The sequence below is a fragment of the Carcharhinus amblyrhynchos genome, chromosome 18 (assembly GCF_965287045.1).
Source record: "Carcharhinus amblyrhynchos chromosome 18, sCarAmb.v2.hapA, whole genome shotgun sequence".
In the NCBI taxonomy this organism is placed as follows: Eukaryota; Metazoa; Chordata; class Chondrichthyes; order Carcharhiniformes; family Carcharhinidae; genus Carcharhinus; species Carcharhinus amblyrhynchos.
In genome coordinates this window covers 13,535,912-13,556,120 of record NC_137341.1, presented here as the reverse complement: position 1 = coordinate 13,556,120, position 20,209 = coordinate 13,535,912, and the positions used below count along the sequence as shown (strand labels likewise).

The following is a 20,209-nucleotide window of genomic DNA, read 5'->3' as shown; positions in this document are numbered from 1 at the left end:
AGAAGAGTACACAGAATGTAAAGAACAGAGTGAGAAAGAGATTAAGAAGAAGGGAAAAATTAAGGTACAAGAGAAAGCTAATTAGAATTAAGAGTTTCTATAAATACTTAAATGAGAAAAACATCACTGAAGTGAGTGTTGGTCCTATAGAAAGTGAATCTGGAGAGTTAACAATGAGAAGTAAGAGATGGCAGATAAATTAAACAGGTATTTGACATTGGTCTTCATCATACTGGATAAAAGTAATTTCCATAAAAGGCTGTAAATTAGGAATGGAAGGGAGGGAGGACTTAGGAAAATTACAATTGTCAGGGACTTGTTAAGCAAATTTATGGAGTAATCTGTTGGAGCTGCGGGCTGACAAATCCCTAAGTTGAGATGGACTTCATCCGAGGGTCTTAAAAGAAGCAGCTAATGAAATAGTTGTTGCATTGGTATTAATTTTCCAGAATTTCCTGGATTCATGAAAGATGCCATTAAATTGGATAATAGCAAATGTAACCTCTTTATTGAAAAAAGGAGGGAGACAGAAAGCAGGAAACTACAGATTAGTCAGCTTAACATTTGTCTTGGGGAAAAATTGAAAGCAACCAGGCAGAGTCAACATGTTTTATGAAAAGGAAACCATGTTGAATCAATTGGGGGAGGTGGGTGCCATTGTGGTATTATCACTGGACTTAGTAATCCAGAGACCCAGAGCAATCCTCTATGGACCCATGGCTGGTGGTGGAATTTCAATTCAAATATAAAATCTTGAATTAAAATGATTAGCCTGAAACCAGTGTCGCTTGTCATAAAAGCCCATTTGGTTCATCAATGTCCTTCAGAGAAGGAAACCTGCTGTCCTTATGTAGACTGGTCTACATGTGATTCCAGACACACAGTAATGTGGGTGACTTAAATGCCTTCTGAAATGGCCCAGCAAGCCACTCATTTCTATCCAACCACTACAAAATCTACAAAAAGGAATGAAACCAGCTGGACCATCCTGTATCGAGTTAGGCACCAGAAACAACAATGACAAATGCAGTCCTATCGACCCTACAGAGTCTTCCTCAGTAACATCTGGGGGCCTGTGCCAAAATTGGGAGAGCTGTCTCAAAGACTAGGGAAGCAACAGCCTGACATAGTCATAGTGACAGAATTATACCAATGTCTCAGACACCATCATTACGAGTCATGTCCCACTGGCAGGACAAACCCAGCAGAGGTGGCAGCACAGTTTACAGTTGGGAGAGAATTGCCTTGGAGTCATCAATGTCAACAACCTAGTCTGCCGTAGATGCATCCACGCATGATGGTATTGGTAGGAGTGACCACCAAACAGTCCTTGTGGAGACAAAATCCTATCCTGACACTTAGGATACCTTCCATCACATTGTGTGACACTACCACTGCACTAAGTGGGATAGACTTTGAACCGATCTAGCAACTCTGGACAGGGCATCCATGAGGCGCTGTGGACTCTGCCAATATTCCAGCAATAGGAAGGTTTGTGCTCCAGAACTTGCCATGCCCTTATCCAAGCTGTTCCGGTACGTCTACAACACTAGCATCTGCCCGGAAATGTGGAAAATTATGCAGGTATGTCCTCTACACAACAAGCAGGACAATTTACAACCCAGCTAAATACCACCTCATCAGTCTACTTTCAATCATCAATAAAACGATGGAAGGAAGTGATGAACAGTTCAATTTAAACAATCCTTGCTTATCAATAAAGTGCTCACTGATGCTGAGTTTGGGTTCTGCCTGGGCTACTCAGTTCCTGACCCCATTACAGCCTTGGTTCAAACATGAACAAAAGACCTGCATTCCAGAGCTGAGGTGAGACTTTATATCCAGATATTATCTCTCAGTCAATGTATCAAAGAGTCACTGCTGAATTGGTCTCGGGGTTATCACGTTTGAGATGCGCTAGACTTTACCTCAAGGCTGTTAATATAATACCTGCTTCATTATTTTCTTCTTCTGTTACAATAGTGATAAATTGCTTCCTAAACAATATACTGTTGATTAATTGCCAAGTTTAGAACTAAATTGTTATCTGTAGGAGATATGTACCTGACAATTAGGAAGATGAATCATTGCCAACTCTACTTCTATACTTAAGGTTTAAGGTAGGTTTGTACTGCTTTTTGCAAGGAACAAGGCAGACTTTTTTTCTGCTTTTTTCATGATACTTCTAAAATAATTACTGAATCATATCTTGAGAAACCAATTATTGTTTGTAACATTTACAGTCTTTTCAACATGTGGAGCTTGCATTCAAAGCTGAGTGTTTGACTCTCCAATACATAACAGCATTAACCAGCATATTTATTGTAACTATTTCCCATTCTCCTAAGGCTGCTTAATCATTGAACCATTCCACAGTTTACTGAAGTATTGTTTGCCTTTCCCTAACTATCTGAACTCTGTGGCATGTTTTGGAGTCCCCTTATACCATATGTCTGACGGAGATGAGATGAGACCTGAACAGTTGTTCTCTGATTTGTTTCTTTTCAATCTTAATTTGGAGAAAGTGCTTAATATTACGTGAGCTTCATATCTCCCTTTGAAGGAAAGTTAAGATCCGTAGGCTCATAACATCCAGATGTTATCAACATTTACATCCTCATCTTACTCTTCTGTACATAACTTGCTGAAATGTTATTGTATGCCAGCTAGTTTCATTGTAGGATTATATATGGCCTGTTCCTTTGATGACTTCTAAACAGAGACAGCTGGGAAATGGAGAGAGTGGTAGGTAGAAGGCAGGCATATGTAGTGCTGCATTCTGTAAATAAACTCATCAAGAAAAGGATTGGTGTCTATTTTCGTTATTCACCACCTGGCTCAGGCAATTTAACACGGTAGTACAAAATGGTTGCCTAAAGGAGAAGATTTGAATCAAAAAAAAAATTTCTAGAGAAAATTGTAATCTGAATTTCTTCTGTGAAGAATGGCTGAAACCAAGTATAATTGTCAGGAATGATTACCCAACGATGATCTCTGAATCTGAACTTAAAGGAATGGAAAAGTACATGGACACAGGTTACGTCCTTACTGAAGAGAAAACAAGGTCGAGTCTTGGCATTGTCACTTCCTAACAAAAAGTTAGAAGCAAAGTATTTTGCAAGCGAGCAGCATGTCAGTTGGATACCGGGTAACATTACATTTCTATTAAGCTTTATGGATAATATTTAAAAGAGAGGTGATCTATTCCTTGTTCAGCGCTCACATTAAAATTTTCAGACTGTGCTAAGGTGTTGCACATGGATAGGCTCCCAGTCTTAGTGGGGGTTAGATTCTCAAAGAGAAAAAGAAGGATGATGTTTTAAAAACATTCCTGAGAAAGTAGTCATTTTCAGCAGCCTTGATGGCACAAAATAGGACATTCCACAGTGTCATAAAGGAGGGAGGACTCAATGATACAGCCTTTTGTGGTTGTTCAGATTCAGGGCACAGGCATCAGTACAACAAAAGGAGGATAGACAAAAGGAATGAGGATGAAGACATTTATGGCATCTCTAGAAGATGACAGGATTGTAGTAGTAACAATAAACAAGTGAACCCATGGAATGCCCAGGGAATTATTAATAGATGTTTCAGATGTGATCCAAACTTTCATTATGGGATAAATTATCCAAAGCACAACAGCAGGATCCCTGAAGCGACCTGTGATACAGAAAATTCTAAAGTTTAAAATCTGTTATTGCCGTCTTTGGTTTGGTATGTGGTAGTAATGGTCTTGGGCTTACAGATAATTCTAGAAGCAATACACAATATGCTGACCATTTACAAGGTATTCTCTACATGGTGCTGTCTCTCTCCGTGCTTAGTCACTTAGTCATCAGTCATTAGATGATGCAGACTATATGTTTACAGATTAAACACGACATCTCCCTCTAAACCTCTAACTCAGTAAATGCTATTTACATTAACGTACATCCCTCTACAAAGACTCTGCCTTCACTTCTGGTTTACAGCATTGTGGCGGTTTCTCTCAATCTCTCTGACCTCATTTGGATTTTTCTTTGAGGTTGCATTGGATAAGTTTTTGCCTGTTCTCGCTTGAACTATGTGGAGTGGCTTATGAGTCTTCAGAGACTATTGATTCTTTGTTCGGGTTGTCTTCTTGATCATAATGATAGTCCAGTCAATTGATGGTCGTCATCTATGAAGGTCCTTCTGTCTGTTCTCACTACCCCATTCTCTTTTTGAACCAGATGAGATCTCAGAATTTGTGTCTTTTCCAGTACTTCACCTTCTTTAGTCTGGTCTCTAATCCAGATTTGGTTTATCTGATATTTTGAGAACTCTGTGGTGTTGAAGGTAATTTTTCTCTGATTTGCACGATGCTCATCTTTCTCCTCATTTTCTCTTTTAGGGATGATGTTAGCTTATTTGAAAAATAGGAAATTGTGTGTGTAATTTCCTTCCCACTGGTGATTCTGAAGGAGTTAATCCATCCTTTGGTGGTGTGGAACTGTAGCTCAACAGTGCTAAGTTGAGATGGTCATTTCTTTTTCAACAAACCTTTGATTCTTTCTCGGCCTCACTTGAGGGTAACTAGGTGAATTGCTTATGTGGACAAATACATAGTCTTCTATAAATTCCTTAATTTGCAAACTACAGACCATTCTGAAATTACGAGATCTGGAATGTCAGGTGTAGCAAAGAGTTTGTTTAGTGCATTGATGATGGCTTCTGAGCCTGTTCCGTGAAGATGTTCAACTTTACTCCATCTGAAACTCAACAGCTCTGCGGAATGCTTTCTTCTTGAGCTCGAATAAATCGATTCCAAGACATTCCGATAGACTGGGCGACAATGATGATACCATCAAAGATTCCTCCCCTTATTGATGGATTGCACAGATGATGCAGTCAAAATCGTGTCCCCTGGTGATTTTGAAATCCTTTGCCACCAAACAGAATTTAATGCCCATCACAACTGGTATATTCTTTGAAGGATTTCAAGTCTGAGGACTCTAGTCTATAAAACTGAGATGTCCACATTGTTCACAGTACTGTTTTAGATTATCCTTAGGAACACATTCTCTGATTTTATACATTTTCTGATTTTACACATTTCCCATCTGTTTTCTGTGCGTGACATATTTCAGTTAGTTTCCATATGGTTGCTGGTAAGAATTATGTTATAAATGAATATGATTTTACCTTCTCAGTATGATTTTTGTTCGTAGTTCAGGCTCTCCAACAGGAATGTGTGATAATGCATCTGCTGTTATTTGCCGCTTGCCCCGCACATATTCACTTGGTTCCTTCACCTGTTCTTCTGTCTGGTTTCCTCTAGGTTTTCCAATTCATCTCCTTTAAAGAGAAGTCATAAATCTTTCCAGCTAAACAATGAGTGTTCTTGATTGTGAATTACATACAAGTTTTCTGTCATTTCTCTTTCCTTATATTGGAGTTTTACAGTCAACTGTCCCTTGACTTTCAGCTGAATATCTGCTGGATCATGGAGTCTTATGGTCGAAGGCTGAAGTATCTCTGGTTTTAATCACTTTCCTGTCACTGCAAGAATTGAAACTCATGCTTCATTGTTCAACTTGAAGCTTGTTTTATATCCTTTGACCATAGTGTCCGCAAACCATTTCCATTTGATCCCCTGACTTCTTCCAAGAATGGTTCTTATTGATTTCTTATCATCTTGAATGTCTTCAACTTCCTGGATGGTACATGATTTTGGCTGTTCCTGCATTAATTATTTCATCAAAAGCTGTTTGCTGTAGTAAACTGATTTAAAGTGGCCTCTCTTCTTACAGGGATGACACTTCACATTATTGGTGTGGCATTTGCTGTGCCGGTGCAGCTTTTCCCATGATAATGAGAACGCTAAATAATGGCAATTAGGGATTGGGGGTGCTGCAATTTTTTTGTGCTGTAAACTGGACTCCTGTCAGCTTGCTTTCTCCACAAGCTTTTTTCTCACTTCAAGTGAAACTGTTGTTTTGCTTTCTTTTCTCTCTCTGCCTCACTATTTGTACTCCTTTCGATAAGGTCAAGTCTTCCTTCGATTGCAAAATGTCAGAGTGTGCAGACAATGCATTTTCTAATCACTTCATCTTTCAGGGCACCATATTCACAATCATCAACTAATCAATATAGCTCATTACTAAAGGAATCTACACTCTCTGCTGGTCTTTGGATGCACCTATTAAATTTTGCTCGCTCTGTAATGGTGTTTTTAATGACTTTTGCATTCAGTGCCATGTCTTTGTTTATGCTCTGTCAGACCATAACCTCATCTGCTCTACTTCTGATGGCGTATAGTAAGGTACTTATTTGCTCTTTGCTAGTCCTGATGCTGTCCTGTACCTAATAAACCTCTGATATAAGTTCTGCCACTTTTCGGCTTGATCCAGGAGCTCCACTTCGTCGAAGGAATCTGGTAGAGATAGGACTTTTTCCATCTCTTCCTTTTTCTGTGCTTTGTCTGGAGTACAGTTGGACATTTTCACGTGCTGTTCTTGGCCTGAAGTAGATTCCCTTGCTTTTTCTGCCGGTTACTGGACTCTTCGCTCGTTGCTCCTTTCATCGTAGTTAACCATTGCTACCATCTGTTGGAGTTGCCTTTTGTCTGGTGTGTGGTCATCCTAATCCTAGACTTACAGAAAAGGCTGGATACAATACTGTTAGCAAATTCTATCTTGTATTTAACTTTATGCTAACTATTTACAAGATAGTCTCTGCACGATGCTCCATGAGGATCTCAGTCTCTCTATGCTCTGTTATCATGTGATCTTACATCACTGACGATGTAGACTGTATACTTACATATTTAAAATTAACCCTTTATACCAAAGTAAGTGATAATATTAATCAGTCTGAGGGAAGAAGCATCAACCTGCTAATGAGCGTTCTGGTCACGGATTAATTGGACTGTTTTGGATAGTGGTCGTACTTTGATGGTGTGTGGATTGGTTAAAATATTATTTAGATTCATCGGCAACAAGGATTGAGTAAATGTTAGGGAATTGGTACAGATTTAGTACCTGGTGAGATAACCTTTGCTGCTGACCTTGAAAAAGAACAAATGAACATGACAAAGCAATAATCTTTGGAATGGCAATGGATTTGTAATTTATCCCATCGGGATATTCTTTTATCCCTTTAACAAAACCAGTTATTCTGCATCAAAATGAGATCATACGATCGGAGTTTGAGAAAAAAAGCAAATAGTCATAAAGTTACATGGACAATTTGCTAACCCCTATTTGTTATAGATCCTACAAAAGGATATAGGGATGGTTAATGATGAATGCATAAAGCTTATTGAAGCGTTTGGTGGGGGTGGGAGGTGGGCGTTCTAAAAATTAGAAGTTTCAGGGAAGTTTGAAGTTAAAGAAACTGCTGTTAGAACAGGATATTGGTCACTGAACCTAAAGACAGAGCTGGAAGTGTAGGTTGGTTGAAATTGGCTAGAGGAAAGCAATCATAAGTTTGGTATCCTTACTTCCAGCCTTTGGAAATTACAGTATTTTATTGGGGACTGAGTACCTGGGTATTTGTGTAGAACTTTGGATGTTGTGGCAATTGAAGACGCAGGAAATACTGAAAGGAGAGTTGGAAACCTGGAGGTGGATCCTTAATGAAAACAGCTGAGGGAAGGCATTGTTTGAAAGAACATTTTAAAGTGTGCCTTTTTGAGGATGGAGTTTGGAAATACCCACCTGACAATCATCTGGGGGAACTTGAGGAGAAATCCACAGGAGCTCGATTGAGTGACTTTCAGAGTGGGTGTTGTCCTTGAAATCTGTGTACCTTTGTGAAGATACATGGGAGTGACGGCATATTGTATGAAAATCAAACTTTTCATTTTTAATAAATGTTTTTTTTCCTGTTGGTGGTCCTGTGACTCTGTTCCTCCATGTTTTCTTGGAAAAGTAAAATGTCTTTTGAACCAGGGTTCCATTCTGGGATGTTCCAGTCCAGTAGTAACACTAACTGAGATTGGTTGACCTTCCAGCGTCAAAGGAATGCTAGAGAGAAAAGAGATCTCTAGGATTGTTATGATAATGGAGAAACAAAACATGGAACAAAAATAGAAAAAGCTGGAAAATCTCAGCAGGTCTGACAGCATCTGTGGGGAAAGAAAAGAGCCAACATTTCAAGTCTACATGACCCTTTGTCAGAGCTGTGGAAAACATTGAATTATATATAGAAATACTGGAATTTAAAAAGGCTTGAGTTTTATATTTTAAAATGGACGCAAACACCAATGATTGAGAGTGTACAGTTAAGCCATTGACAGGAATGGCTGCAGGGTGTTGCTCTGAGGGACAACAGAACCCCTCCCATGTTTCCAGACCAAGTACTTCTAAAAGCACTGAAGGACTGATTACCATCTCCTGTTAAAGCAAAGGAACTTAATGGCTATCCCATCTAAAAGCCTGTAATAATCTTACTGAGGCCAATCTTCCGTCACCATCATCTTTTATTTACAATGTGCTCAAAGTGCCATTCAGCAGCTACAGTATACGGGTCAGCCCTGAAGTCTTCCAGCTGCCAGCCTGACTGGTGTCAGTTGGTTTTAAACCCACTCTACTCCTTCCTTAATGGGCAAGCCTCCACTCGCTTAATAGAGGAACTTGTGTTCAACGAGGCCCACAGGGAGATCTTTTGGTGATCTCCCATGGCCATATGACAAAAACCCTGGGTGTAATTGTTTTCCTGGACAGATTAATGGATTCCAGGTTGGAACACACAAGAAGGCGGTTAAAAGCTTGGTTGCATGGCTGTCTGTGGAGCTTCCTGTGTTTGTCTTCATAGTCTGTTTGTGTGTCTGCTATGAGGAAAAGCAACTGGAAGTTTATGCACACAAAAAATGTGATACAGCAGGATCCCTGCAAAAACAGCCATCTTCTGTAGGAATATATAAAACTTCCTCTCTGACTGTGGAAGTCAACCAGCCAGCAAAAAAGGACTGGAGCTGGAAAAAATGAATTGAGGTTTCTACACCAAGCTACAGAACATCTGGATCAAAGAATCAACTACTCACCTGCAGAAGTCAGCAATGCTGGAATCAATTCATAACAGCCTCAAGTCATCAGCTCCTCTTTACAAATCAAGGACTGTTCCATATAACTTTTATTTATATTTACTTACTGTTGGACTTAATTCTTAGTTCTAATCCATATGGATGTAGATTAATGTGTTTTACCACTTCTGTACTTACCTTTTTAGCAGTTAATAAATTCACTCTCTTAACTCAAAGTCTAATTAGTAAGTTGGCTCCTTTTTAAACATAACCTTTGGGTCTGGAAAAGCTATCCAAGAGAAAGTGAACTTTGTTAGATTAAACCTTGTTACGACCAGCAAGAGGGTTGGTTGAGTAAGATACTAGAGCCAGTCATCTCCCCTCACCAGGTTTGTAACAATTTTGGGAGTATCCCAGCCAGATAGTGATCAATTGAGGGATCATGTCCAGATTAGCAACTTTTGGAGAACCTAACCTGGCGCTGGCCATAACAAGATAAAATGGATCTGCCAATTGTTGGACTGCTTTCCAAAAATAATGATCATTTGAAGAAATTGTTGGAGGTTCTAGAAGATTGATTTCCTGCGTTATGATGGGTTTTATGAAATGTGGAAAATCATGTTGTTCTTTAATTTGTTTTGCAATTACGTATGTCATTAATTTTTTGTTTAAAGGGGACTCTGTAAATGTTATGTATATTGTTAAGATGTATGTGTGAAGAACATTGTTTAATTACAAACCTGGAACACATAAATAAAGACTAGGACATGACGGCTAGTTGACAGAAGACATAAGAACATAAGAAATAGGAGCAGGAGTAGGCCATCTAGCCCTTCGAGCCTGCCCTGCCATTCAATAAGATCATTGCTGATCTGTCGTGACTCAGTTCCACTTTCCCGCCCTCTCCCCATAACCCTTAATCCCCTTGCCTATCAAAAACCTATCAACCCACGTCTTAAATAAATTTAGCGAGGTAGCCTCCACCACTTCAACGGGCAGAGAATTCCAGAGATTCACCACCCTTTGAGTGAAGAAGTTCCTCCTCAACTCCGTTCTAAACCGCGCCCCCCCCTTTATCTTGAGGCTGTGCCCTCTAGTCCTACTGTCCTTTCTGAGCAGGAAGAGCCTCTCCACCTCTATCCTATCCATCCCATTCATCATCTTATATGTCTCAATGAGATCTCCCCTCATTCTTCTAAACTCTAACAAGTGCAAGTCTAGTTTATTCAGCCTCTCCTCATAGTTCAACCCCCTCAACTCCGGTATCAGCCTAGTAAACCTCCTCTGCACTCCCTCCAAGGCCAAAATATCCTTGCGTAAGTGCGGCGACCAAAACTGCACACAGTACTCCAGCTGCGGCCTCACCAGTGCCCTGTACAGTTGCAGCAAGACCTCCCTACTTTTATATTCAATCCCCCTCGCTATGAAGGCCAGCATCCCATTTGCCTTCCTGACCACCTGCTGCACCTGCAGGCTGGGTTTTTGCGACTCATGCACAAGGACCCCAAGGTCCCTCTGCACCATCGCATGCTGCAGTTTTTCGCCATGTAAGTAATAGTCCTTCCTACCATTATTCCTACCAAATTGGACAACTTCACACTTGCCAACATTAAATTCCATTTGCCAGTTCCTGGCCCATTCGCCCAGCCTATCTAGATCCTTCTGCAGACTCTCCACACCCTCCGCACAATTTGCCGTTCCACCAATCTTGGTGTCATCAGCAAATTTCGACATCATACACTCAGTTCCCTCCTCCAGATCATCTATATAAATGGTAAATAGCTGAGGCCCCAGCACCGACCCCTGGGGCACTCCACGAGTCACCAACCGCCAATCTGAATAGCACCCATTGACCCCCACTCTCTGCCTCCTATTTGACAGCCAGTCCCCTATCCACGCTAACACCCTACCCCCAACTCCATGCCCCCTGACCTTCTGTAATAACCTCTTGTGCGGCACCTTATTAAACGCCTTCTGAAAATCAAGAAACACCACATCCACCGGCTCTCCTTTATCCACCGCCCTAGACACATCCTCATAGAACTCCAATAAATTCGTCAGACATGACTTCCCCTTAACGAAACCGTGCTGCGTCTGCTCTACCAAACAATTCTCCTCAAGGTGCCTCGCTATTTTCTCCTTGATCACGGATTCTGACATTTTACCTACAACAGACGTTAAACTAACCGGCCTATAATTTCCTGCCTTTTGCCTGCCACCCTTCTTAAACAACGGCGTAACATTAGCCGTTTTCCAATCTTCCGGCGCTTCCCCGGAATCCAGCGACGTTTGGAAAATAATCATCAAGGCATCCACTATCACCTCCGCCATTTCTTTCAGAACCCTTGGATGCATTCCATCCGGTCCTGGGGACTTGTCCACAATCAGTCCCTTCAGTCTGTCGAGCACTGCCTCTCTAGTAACAATAATGTCATTCAGGCCCTCCACTCCTACCATCTTTCCATCGCTAACACCCGACAAACTATTCACGTCCTCCTCCGTGAAGATCGAAACAAAGACAGACATATGTAACAATGCAATCTGTAAATAAACCTGTTATGAAAGAAAGATTGGTATCTAATTTCATTTTTCACCATTTAGCTTGTGATCCATTTAACAATATAGTTAGGAAGGTTTCAAATTCATTCACCAGTCTCTGCTAAGTTAACTGATCTTAGACAACAATTGCCAAAGTACTACAGTTAGAGTAGTACCCTGCATTGAAAGAAAAATTAAGTCCTAATCAATATCTAACATCCCCTGATAGAAAGTGTATATCTTTGGGAATGGTTGGGATAACTGGCATACTTGGCTGACAATGTTAAAGGCCAGATGTGAAATATGACCATTTAAGTAGGATAGGGGAGGGCTGTCAACGCTTCAGTTTGAAATATGATCCCAGAGTCACAATGGGGACAACAGCACAGATCTGAGACGTACATGCCTCACTCCAACCATTTCATTTCCTGATCTGTTACAACCTTGTTGCAGGCTAGTTTCTAATAGGGCACCCATATATTTGAGAAATCAGGACCCTCCCCAGTTTACACAGTGACTTTTCAAATAGTAGTTGTGATGAGTATAAAAACAAGCTAATTATATTTCTAACAACATAGCTAAAGAAGGAATTATAATTGCCTGCCAGTTTGTAGTAATAGAGTTCAAGTGTCTAGGACTGATGTATTACTTTTCTCTCTGCTGGGATAACCTAAATGCTCTCTTAGAACTAATTGCATTTCTACAAGAGTAATTTATAGCCTGATGTTGCTATTTATTGTGTCTATTGCATAGTTAGAAGTAGAATAATCAAACAATAGGCTCATGTCCGGGCAAGTGGATATGATGCCCTATGTTTGCGAAGAATGTGCAGCAGATGTTATATCCAATAGCAGTTCACAAGATCCACAAAAGTGTGGCCCCCCTGCATCCTTAGAATTATGCAGGTAGGAATATCAAACTGCTGGATAAGTAAAGACTATTCTACCATCCAGGTAAATGCATGATATAATGATAATGGCACTGTTGTTAAATCATGGCAATTAAGAGTGCTATAAATCTGGCCTTCTGTATTGAAGAATGCCTCATGGACATGTTCTCAATGTAAAAGTATCTATGAATCATGGGGAATAATACATGGGAAACAAATAAAAATTAAATATTTTTGGTATTCTTGTAACAGCCAGGTTCAAGTTATTTTTTCCTCATTGCGATTCACAAATATATGCATTCGGTTTACTAATTGTTGCATTCTCATCGAAACATACGAGCCTATATTGTGACAGTTAAGATTCCAAGGCCGCATTATTCTATTTTCTAATTAGTTAGTTGTCAATAATGAATCAGTTCCATGAATTTAAATTTAGTGAAACAATATATAAAAAGGGCATCAATAGCTGGATAACTATAATGAAGGTTGAATGTTTTAATGTAACAATTAATAATTTAATGTAATAAAATTATGATGAAAACTCAGAAGAAATTATGTACTTTGGAAGGAGAAATGGAGGCATAGATTTTTTCTAAAATAGGGAAATGCTTAGAAAATCAGAAACACAAAGTGACTTGGGAATCCTTGTTCAAGATTCTCTTAAGATTCATGTGCAGGTTCAGTCGGCAGTTGGAAAGGCGAATGCGATGTTCGCGTTCATGTCGAGAGGGCTAGAATACAAGGGCAGGAATGTACTTCTGAGGTTGTATAAGGCTCTGGTCAGACCCCATTTGGAGTATTGTGAACAGTTTTGGGTGCTGTATCTCAGGAAGGATGGACTGGCCTTGGAAAGGGTCCAGAGGAGGTTCACAAGAATGTTCCCTGGAATGCAGAACTTGTCATATCAGGAACAGTTGAGGACTTTGGGTCTGTATTCATTGGAGTTTAGAAGGATGAGGGGGGATCTCACTAAAACTTACAGGATATTGCAAGGCCTGGATAGAGTGGATGTGAAGAGGATATTTCCATTAGTAAGAAAAGCTAGAACCAGAAGGCACAAAGGAACGATGCTTTAAAACAGAGATGAGGAATTTCTTCAGCCAGAGAGTGGTGAACCTGTGGAACACTTTGCCACAGAAGGCTTTGGAGGCAGGTCATTGAGTGTTTTTAAGACAGGGATAGATAGGTTCTTGATTAATAAGGGGATCAGGAGTTATGGGAAAAACGTTGGAGAATGGGGATGAGAAAAATATCAGCCATGATTGAATGGCAGAGTTGAGTGGCCCAATTCTGCTCCTATGTCTTATGGTCTTATTATTCTATTACATCCTTTAATGTAGGATCAGTGATTTGAAGATGCAAACATTTTAGAGTTGATATGCTGTTACAAAAATCTGATCTGTGTTTGGGACTTTTGGTTAAATGTTTGCAGAAGATTATTCAACAAAATTAAATACATTTGTTAAAAATATCAGCATAGAATGAATTATCTGTTTTCATGATAAAGAACTCATCCCAGTTTATTTAATTGCTGATGAAGATAGCCACAGTTTAAAATTCCTATACGAAATTTCCACCTGACTCTTGAGCAAGTGAATGAAAACTCCCAACAAATTGACTGAACAATATAATCATTCAGCTCACAGTCAGTCTCTACAGGACTGGACCAGTTGTGATTATGATCCTCCAGTTTTCTCGATTATTTTGCTTCACTGAAAAACAATGCACAAAGGTGAAGAAATGTTAAATAAACATAGAAACAAATTTGTGTTTTTTCTGTTTTCACGAAGAAAATAAGTTCACAGGCGAGAGTTAACAGTCCACGTGCAAGGGAAATGTTAGATCTAAACAGTTCATCATTCTTTCTACAAAACCAAAGAAAAAAACAAGCCCACATCAATATAAAAATATTACACCACTTATGGTTGTTTTATCTTAAATTCACGATTGCAGTTTTAGTTGCCCACCCATTTGTGATGTACTCTTGATACTGGCTGGCTATGTAACAATTTTTTGCATTGACTCATATATCCTCTTACATTTTTCATTTCAGCCACTTGATGATACAAAGACATTTAATCCAACACTAAATTAATGCAGCATGTACTATTGGTTGCAAGGCTGGGAGGGTTTTCTTTTGCTGAAAATGAGCAAGAAGCAGTGGGAATCGTTGCAAGGAGCATGTTTAATCTTGGTTCATAATCCTTTGTAATGCCTGTTTCAATTTACTTGTTATTAGGCACCGATAAAAGTGTTTCACCTCAGTAGGAGGAAACTTACATTTGTGTTTATTTGTTTGATTTTCATGTTAAACAAGAATTTGCTGTCATCGATAGGGAAAGCAGGAATAATTCAGAAGACAAATAACCGTCATTCGCTTTGTGCTCCCCTCCATCAATCAATATTGTAAAATGATTGTTGGAAATGGTGCAATTTGAAGAAAGCCAATGTAGTCGCTGAGAGCAACATAATATTTTATGAATCTGCTCAAGTCATGGTTCCTTAATTGTTACTGTGCCACCTGACATTAAAACCAGCAGAGCAACTAACCAAAATCTTTAAGCAGATGGTATTGACTCTGCCTTTGGCACAAACATTGGATCTGTCTCCCATGATGTATGCATTGCAGCTGGAACAGATTCTTTCCTCCTGTAGGAACATACACTTCATTCTGTGGTGAGAATTTATCTTGGCTTGTAAATGAAAATTTGCTGCAGACTTTGCTACAGATGCCTAATGTAATGTGTTATGATGAACTGGTTATACCAGAGACAGTTGTTAAAGAATTATTCAGGAAACCTCTGATTAAAAACTACATTGGCACAGTCATCGGGATTATTCAGAGTAGTCACCTCTGGACCAATTCCAATCAGCTAACAATCTAAACAGACGGAACCAGTTTTTAGCCAATTTCACTTCTCACTTACAAATGCATTCTTCTATCAGAGTTTTCCTGCATAATTCTTTAATAATTGTGAGTCTTTAACATAACTAATTTGTATTTGGCAATCATATTTACACAGCCTGTAACAGACCCTGCGGCAAATTTTAATTTACATACCAAGGAAAACCTTCACCACAGAGTGAAATGTATGTTTCTACAGGAGGAGAGCATCTGAGCTGGTTGCAGTGCTCACATCATGGGAAATGCATTTGCCTCCATTTACCTGTTTAATGGGTATATTTCCTGTAATGTTCAAACTTATAACGTTGAGATGGAGAATTCTAATTAAAATTGACCAGTGACTGTATAAAATTGAAACTGCTGCATTATAATATATTTTCATCTTTTTCTTTTTGCTGATTCACCAGCTCCAAGTGCTCCCAGTTATATCACATTTTCAGAAGTTACTACCACTACCTTGAAAGTGTTCTGGGGAGAGCCAACTATGCCTAATGGAGTTCTCGAGGGATACAGATTGGTTTATGAGCCACTGGAATCAGTACAAGGTGTAGTATTTACTATAAAAGTTGGATAGAGTGTTCAATAGAATAACCTGTTTCTCTGCTGTGTAGGAATCCGCTTGATAATTTTTTCCAAAAGAAGCAAGGCCATGGGCTTGAGCGGGCACATGACCCAACATCATTGCACACTAACATAATATTTCAGTCAACGTGCACACATGAGAGTTGGAAGTAAGCCCATCGACAATCAAGCAGGCAACTTATCCCATAGAAGGGCCGATTAAACACAATTGTATGTGGCCCATCTGCCTTTATGTTTAACAAGCGGGCCAATTGGTCAGACAGTCTTTATATTTTAGCTGCAAACTGGATCCAGGGCTGGATGAAACATCAGGGCTGAAATAAAATTAACAGGTGTATCTAGGGACTGAGGTCTGTGCGTGATTGTGCTGCCTAGATACTCATTTTAACATCAACATTTTTCGCAGGTCAGCAGATGATCTGTGACAACTCTGCAGAGCTGTCCCCCTGAAGAGGGAGCGCATTAGAAATGTCAGCCTGCACTCTCCATCTTCTTGGTGTCTATCCTCTTCCCGTCTTCACCGATATCCCTCAGCCTTTCACAGCGCACATTTCACACTAGATGGTCATTCATTGGTCAGCCAACATGAAATTGCACTCCAGAGCCAACTGCAACCAGAAACGTATTTCACATCGGCTTCTCAGGCCAGTGTGCCCAATGAGAAAAAAATCCAGACCTGAGTGTAATTTTAACTTTGTACAATAATGTAAAACAGATATTAGCAAATTAACAACCCATTTTACGTATTTTCCCCTGGAACCCCAATATGAGTTGAGCAGCATGGTGGTAGACCGTTAGCACTGCTGCCTCACAGTGCCAGGGATCCAGGTTCAATTCCCAGCTTGGGTGTCCTCCTATGCAGAGTTTGCACATGCTCCCCATGTCTGCGTGGGTTCCTCCTGGTGCTCCAGTTTCCTCCTACAGTCACAAAGATGTGCAAATTAGGTGCACTGACTGTACTAAATTGACCATTAGCCTCAGGATCATTATCACGGTAAATGGGTGTGGTTACAGGGATAGGTTCTGGGTGGAATTGTTATTGGGCTGAATGGCCTCCTTTTATGGGTGGCACAGTGGTTAGCACTGTTGCCTCACAGTGCCAGGGACCCGGGTTTGATTCCTTGCTCAGGTCACTATCTGTGTGGAGTTTGCACATTTTCCCCGTCTGCGTGGGTTTTCTCTCTCAGTCGAAAGATGTGCAGGCTAGGTTGCTTGGCCGTGCTAAATTATCCTTAGTATCCCAGAATGCGTAGATTAGAGGGATTAGCAGGATAAATATGTGAAGTTACAAGGTAGGGCCTGGGTGGGATTATTGTTGTTACAGTCTCAATGGGCTGAATGGCCTCCTTCTGTACTGTGGAGGTTCTATCTCCCCATCTATTTCCATTGGTCTGTTTTAAATTTGTGAACAGAATTTAAATTACCCCTGGTGAGTTTCTAATTAATCTTTCATGAGGCAATGCAACCCTAAGCATCAAACTCAAATTGGCCTGTTGCCAAATTGTTTCATTTTTATCTGGTTCTGACATATGACATTGTGTACCAATTTTGGTATTCTTTTGATTCATTTATTTTCTATATTTTAGGTGTGAGTAAAGTGGTGACAGTTGATCTTCGAGGCAACAATCAACGTTGGTTGAAGGTTCGGGACTTGTTTAAGGGGGTCCCTTATTGTTTTCATGTCCAAGCCAAAACCTACACCTTTGGGCCTGAGATAAAGGCTAATGTTACACCGGGACCTGAGGAAGGTAAGGCTCACAAATTGTGTTATTCTGGATGTCGATGTTACTAGATTAACTCAAGTCCTGATATGTTTGTTGAGGAGGTGGATGTGGGGTGTCACAGGGATGCAGATATCCTAGCAATTTTGGAGGAGGACTTCATTATAATTGTCTTCCATTTCCTGCCTGTCAGCCAGCTAGTCCAATGAGCAGCCTGGCCAGCAACCAGGCAGGCACGCCGCTGGCAAGGGGCAACTGCTGTGATGGTTCACCACAATCAGAAGACATCAAAGACTTGGAGGGGGGTGTGGGTGTGGCTAGTGGGGGTTTGACAATCGTGGGGCTAGGGGTTTTTGTTGTCAGTCTATTGTGGGGCAGGCCAGTGATCTGGAGTTGGGTTGGCGATTAGATCATGGGATAGGCTTGTGTTTGAGGGAAACATCAAGTAATGCAGGGCAGGCCAGAGATCAGGAATTAGTTGGAGCTGAGACAGTAGTCATTCACTTGTGGCGGTAAGGGTAGACACACATGGAAAAAAAGAGTTCAAAGGTTTGCTTGAGGAGCAAGTCTGGCCCACAGTGTTCTAAAATGCCCATGTCTGCTGGAGCCAGTTGCTCTTGGTTCCATTTCACTGCTAGGTTTCTTCAACTCCGGCAATTGTTTCATTCAAGCTACAAACTGCACTGTTGGAACTTGATTTAAATATTACCAAGTATTCCACTTCCAAGACAGGAGACTTGCACGCTACATAATCTGCCATCATTTAAATGGTGGGTACTTGCTGGGGATGGATTTCTTGATTACAACATTTTAAACCCCTTAGCCCAATCATCTCCTGCTTTTTCTGGGAGTGGTTTAAAAAATGATCGTTTTCATTCACCAAAAGAAATCAGTAGCAACAAGATCAATTACAAAAATATTATTGTGTAACAATTGCAATTAAAACAATATTTGTTTGGACAAATTATGCCATAGCATTTCATCTTCCTGAGTGCTGCTTGCATCTTGTTTACACCAACTATCAATCAATGTTAGGGATGGTAGTAAATTGCTTTATTAATGTAATTCTTCCTGGCGGTTTGATTACATGATATCAGACCATGTATCATTTATAAAAATTTATGGTCTTTTTTCTATTAATTCAGGGAATGTAGGTATCATTGACTGGGCTAGCATTTCTTACCCATCCTTAATTGTCCTTGAAGTGAGTGACTTGCCATTTAAGAGTCAACCACATTGCTATAGCTTTGGAGTCACAAGAAGGGTGGCAGATTTCCTTCCCTAAAGGACATTACTGAACCAGATGGGTTTTTACGACAATCAATAATGGTTTCACAGTCATTAGACTTTCAATTCCAGGTTTTTATTAAATTCAAATTTCACCATTGCTGTAGTGAGAATCGAACCTGGATCTACATGGCATTAATGGATTACTAGTACCGTGTCAATATCATTACAGCACTGTCTCCCTGTTATAGCAGTTAGGTCCTCTGTAGTTGACTGCTTGTCGATTATGTGAGAAGTTCTGAAAATCAGGAGACCACCGACAAGCAACAGAAGAAAGAATACAGGAGCAAGCATCCGGAGAAGGGTGGTGGGTGAAAAGACTAGTGGACCCACTTAAAGATCCATTCCATTGCAGCTGGTATTAACCCAGCAGTGGGTAGGGATCTCACCATGCAGGGAGCAATATCTGTGCTTGATTGCCTGTGAGCTCCAGTTGGGGTGGGCGTGGGTTCCCTTGTTCAAAGGCAGTCAGTGCCTGATTGAGGAACCCAGCACCGGGAAGAGAGGGGGGTTGGCTCGGAGCTACCCCTGTTCTTGCTGCTAAATCCTACTCTTATCTCTGACATCCTCCTGCCATCACCTGCCTGTGGTCGACATCAATACTAGGCCTCAGGTGGGTGTTGTACTGCAATTTGCTTGCGCCTCCTTGATTTTACTGCCTCTGATTAGCAGCTCTCAACAGGCAGAACATCAACTCTGGGGTCCTTGTTCCCTGGAAAGGCACCCTGCTACCCAATTAAGTGCCTGAATGGCACTTAAAGCGACAGGCCTTCCCCAAAGGAGGTGACATAGGGCTCCTGCCAGCTCTCCAGCTGGCTGGTGACAGCGCTGTCTCCTTCATTAAATCCAGCCTATTGTAGCTGAAGCAATTGATTTCAGATTCAGCAAACCAGATAATCATTCACTTCAGCATCAATGGCTGCAATCCAAAGGGAGCCTGTAGTGTGAAACTAGTAATTATGCATAAATTGCTGTACTTGACCAGAGCGTTCCATAGTAATCCTGAAATCCCAATTGCATTCTGTGCATTCATTAGATCTCTCCACTTTAAGCACCAACATAAATGTCCATTCAATTCAAACTCGCTGTGCATTTGCTGCAAATTGATGATCAGTTAATTGACAAAATGATTATAATGTTTGTCGGTTACTTTGGAAAATATTGTTTCAGTAAATACAGGTGTTAAGATGAGGTTTAAATCGTTTATCTCATTTTCCACTCATTTTGTTATTTCACTGATATCCCCCAAATGCATCGGACTCAATTTTCCCAGCCACATGATTGTGGACAGTGGATGAATG

General features: G+C 40.5%; 1 protein-coding gene across 1 annotated transcript in view; it reads left to right on the top strand.

Moving 5' to 3' along the window:
* The window catches only part of sdk1a (sidekick cell adhesion molecule 1a), an 815,932-nt gene that overhangs the window by 772,676 nt on the left and 23,047 nt on the right, over positions 1–20,209 (top strand). Inside the window, exons 38-39 of the mRNA XM_080206403.1 lie at positions 15,726–15,863; positions 17,487–17,648. Coding sequence (XP_080062529.1) covers positions 15,726–15,863; positions 17,487–17,648 — 300 coding nt within the window. The remainder of the gene's footprint in view (positions 1–15,725; positions 15,864–17,486; positions 17,649–20,209) is intronic.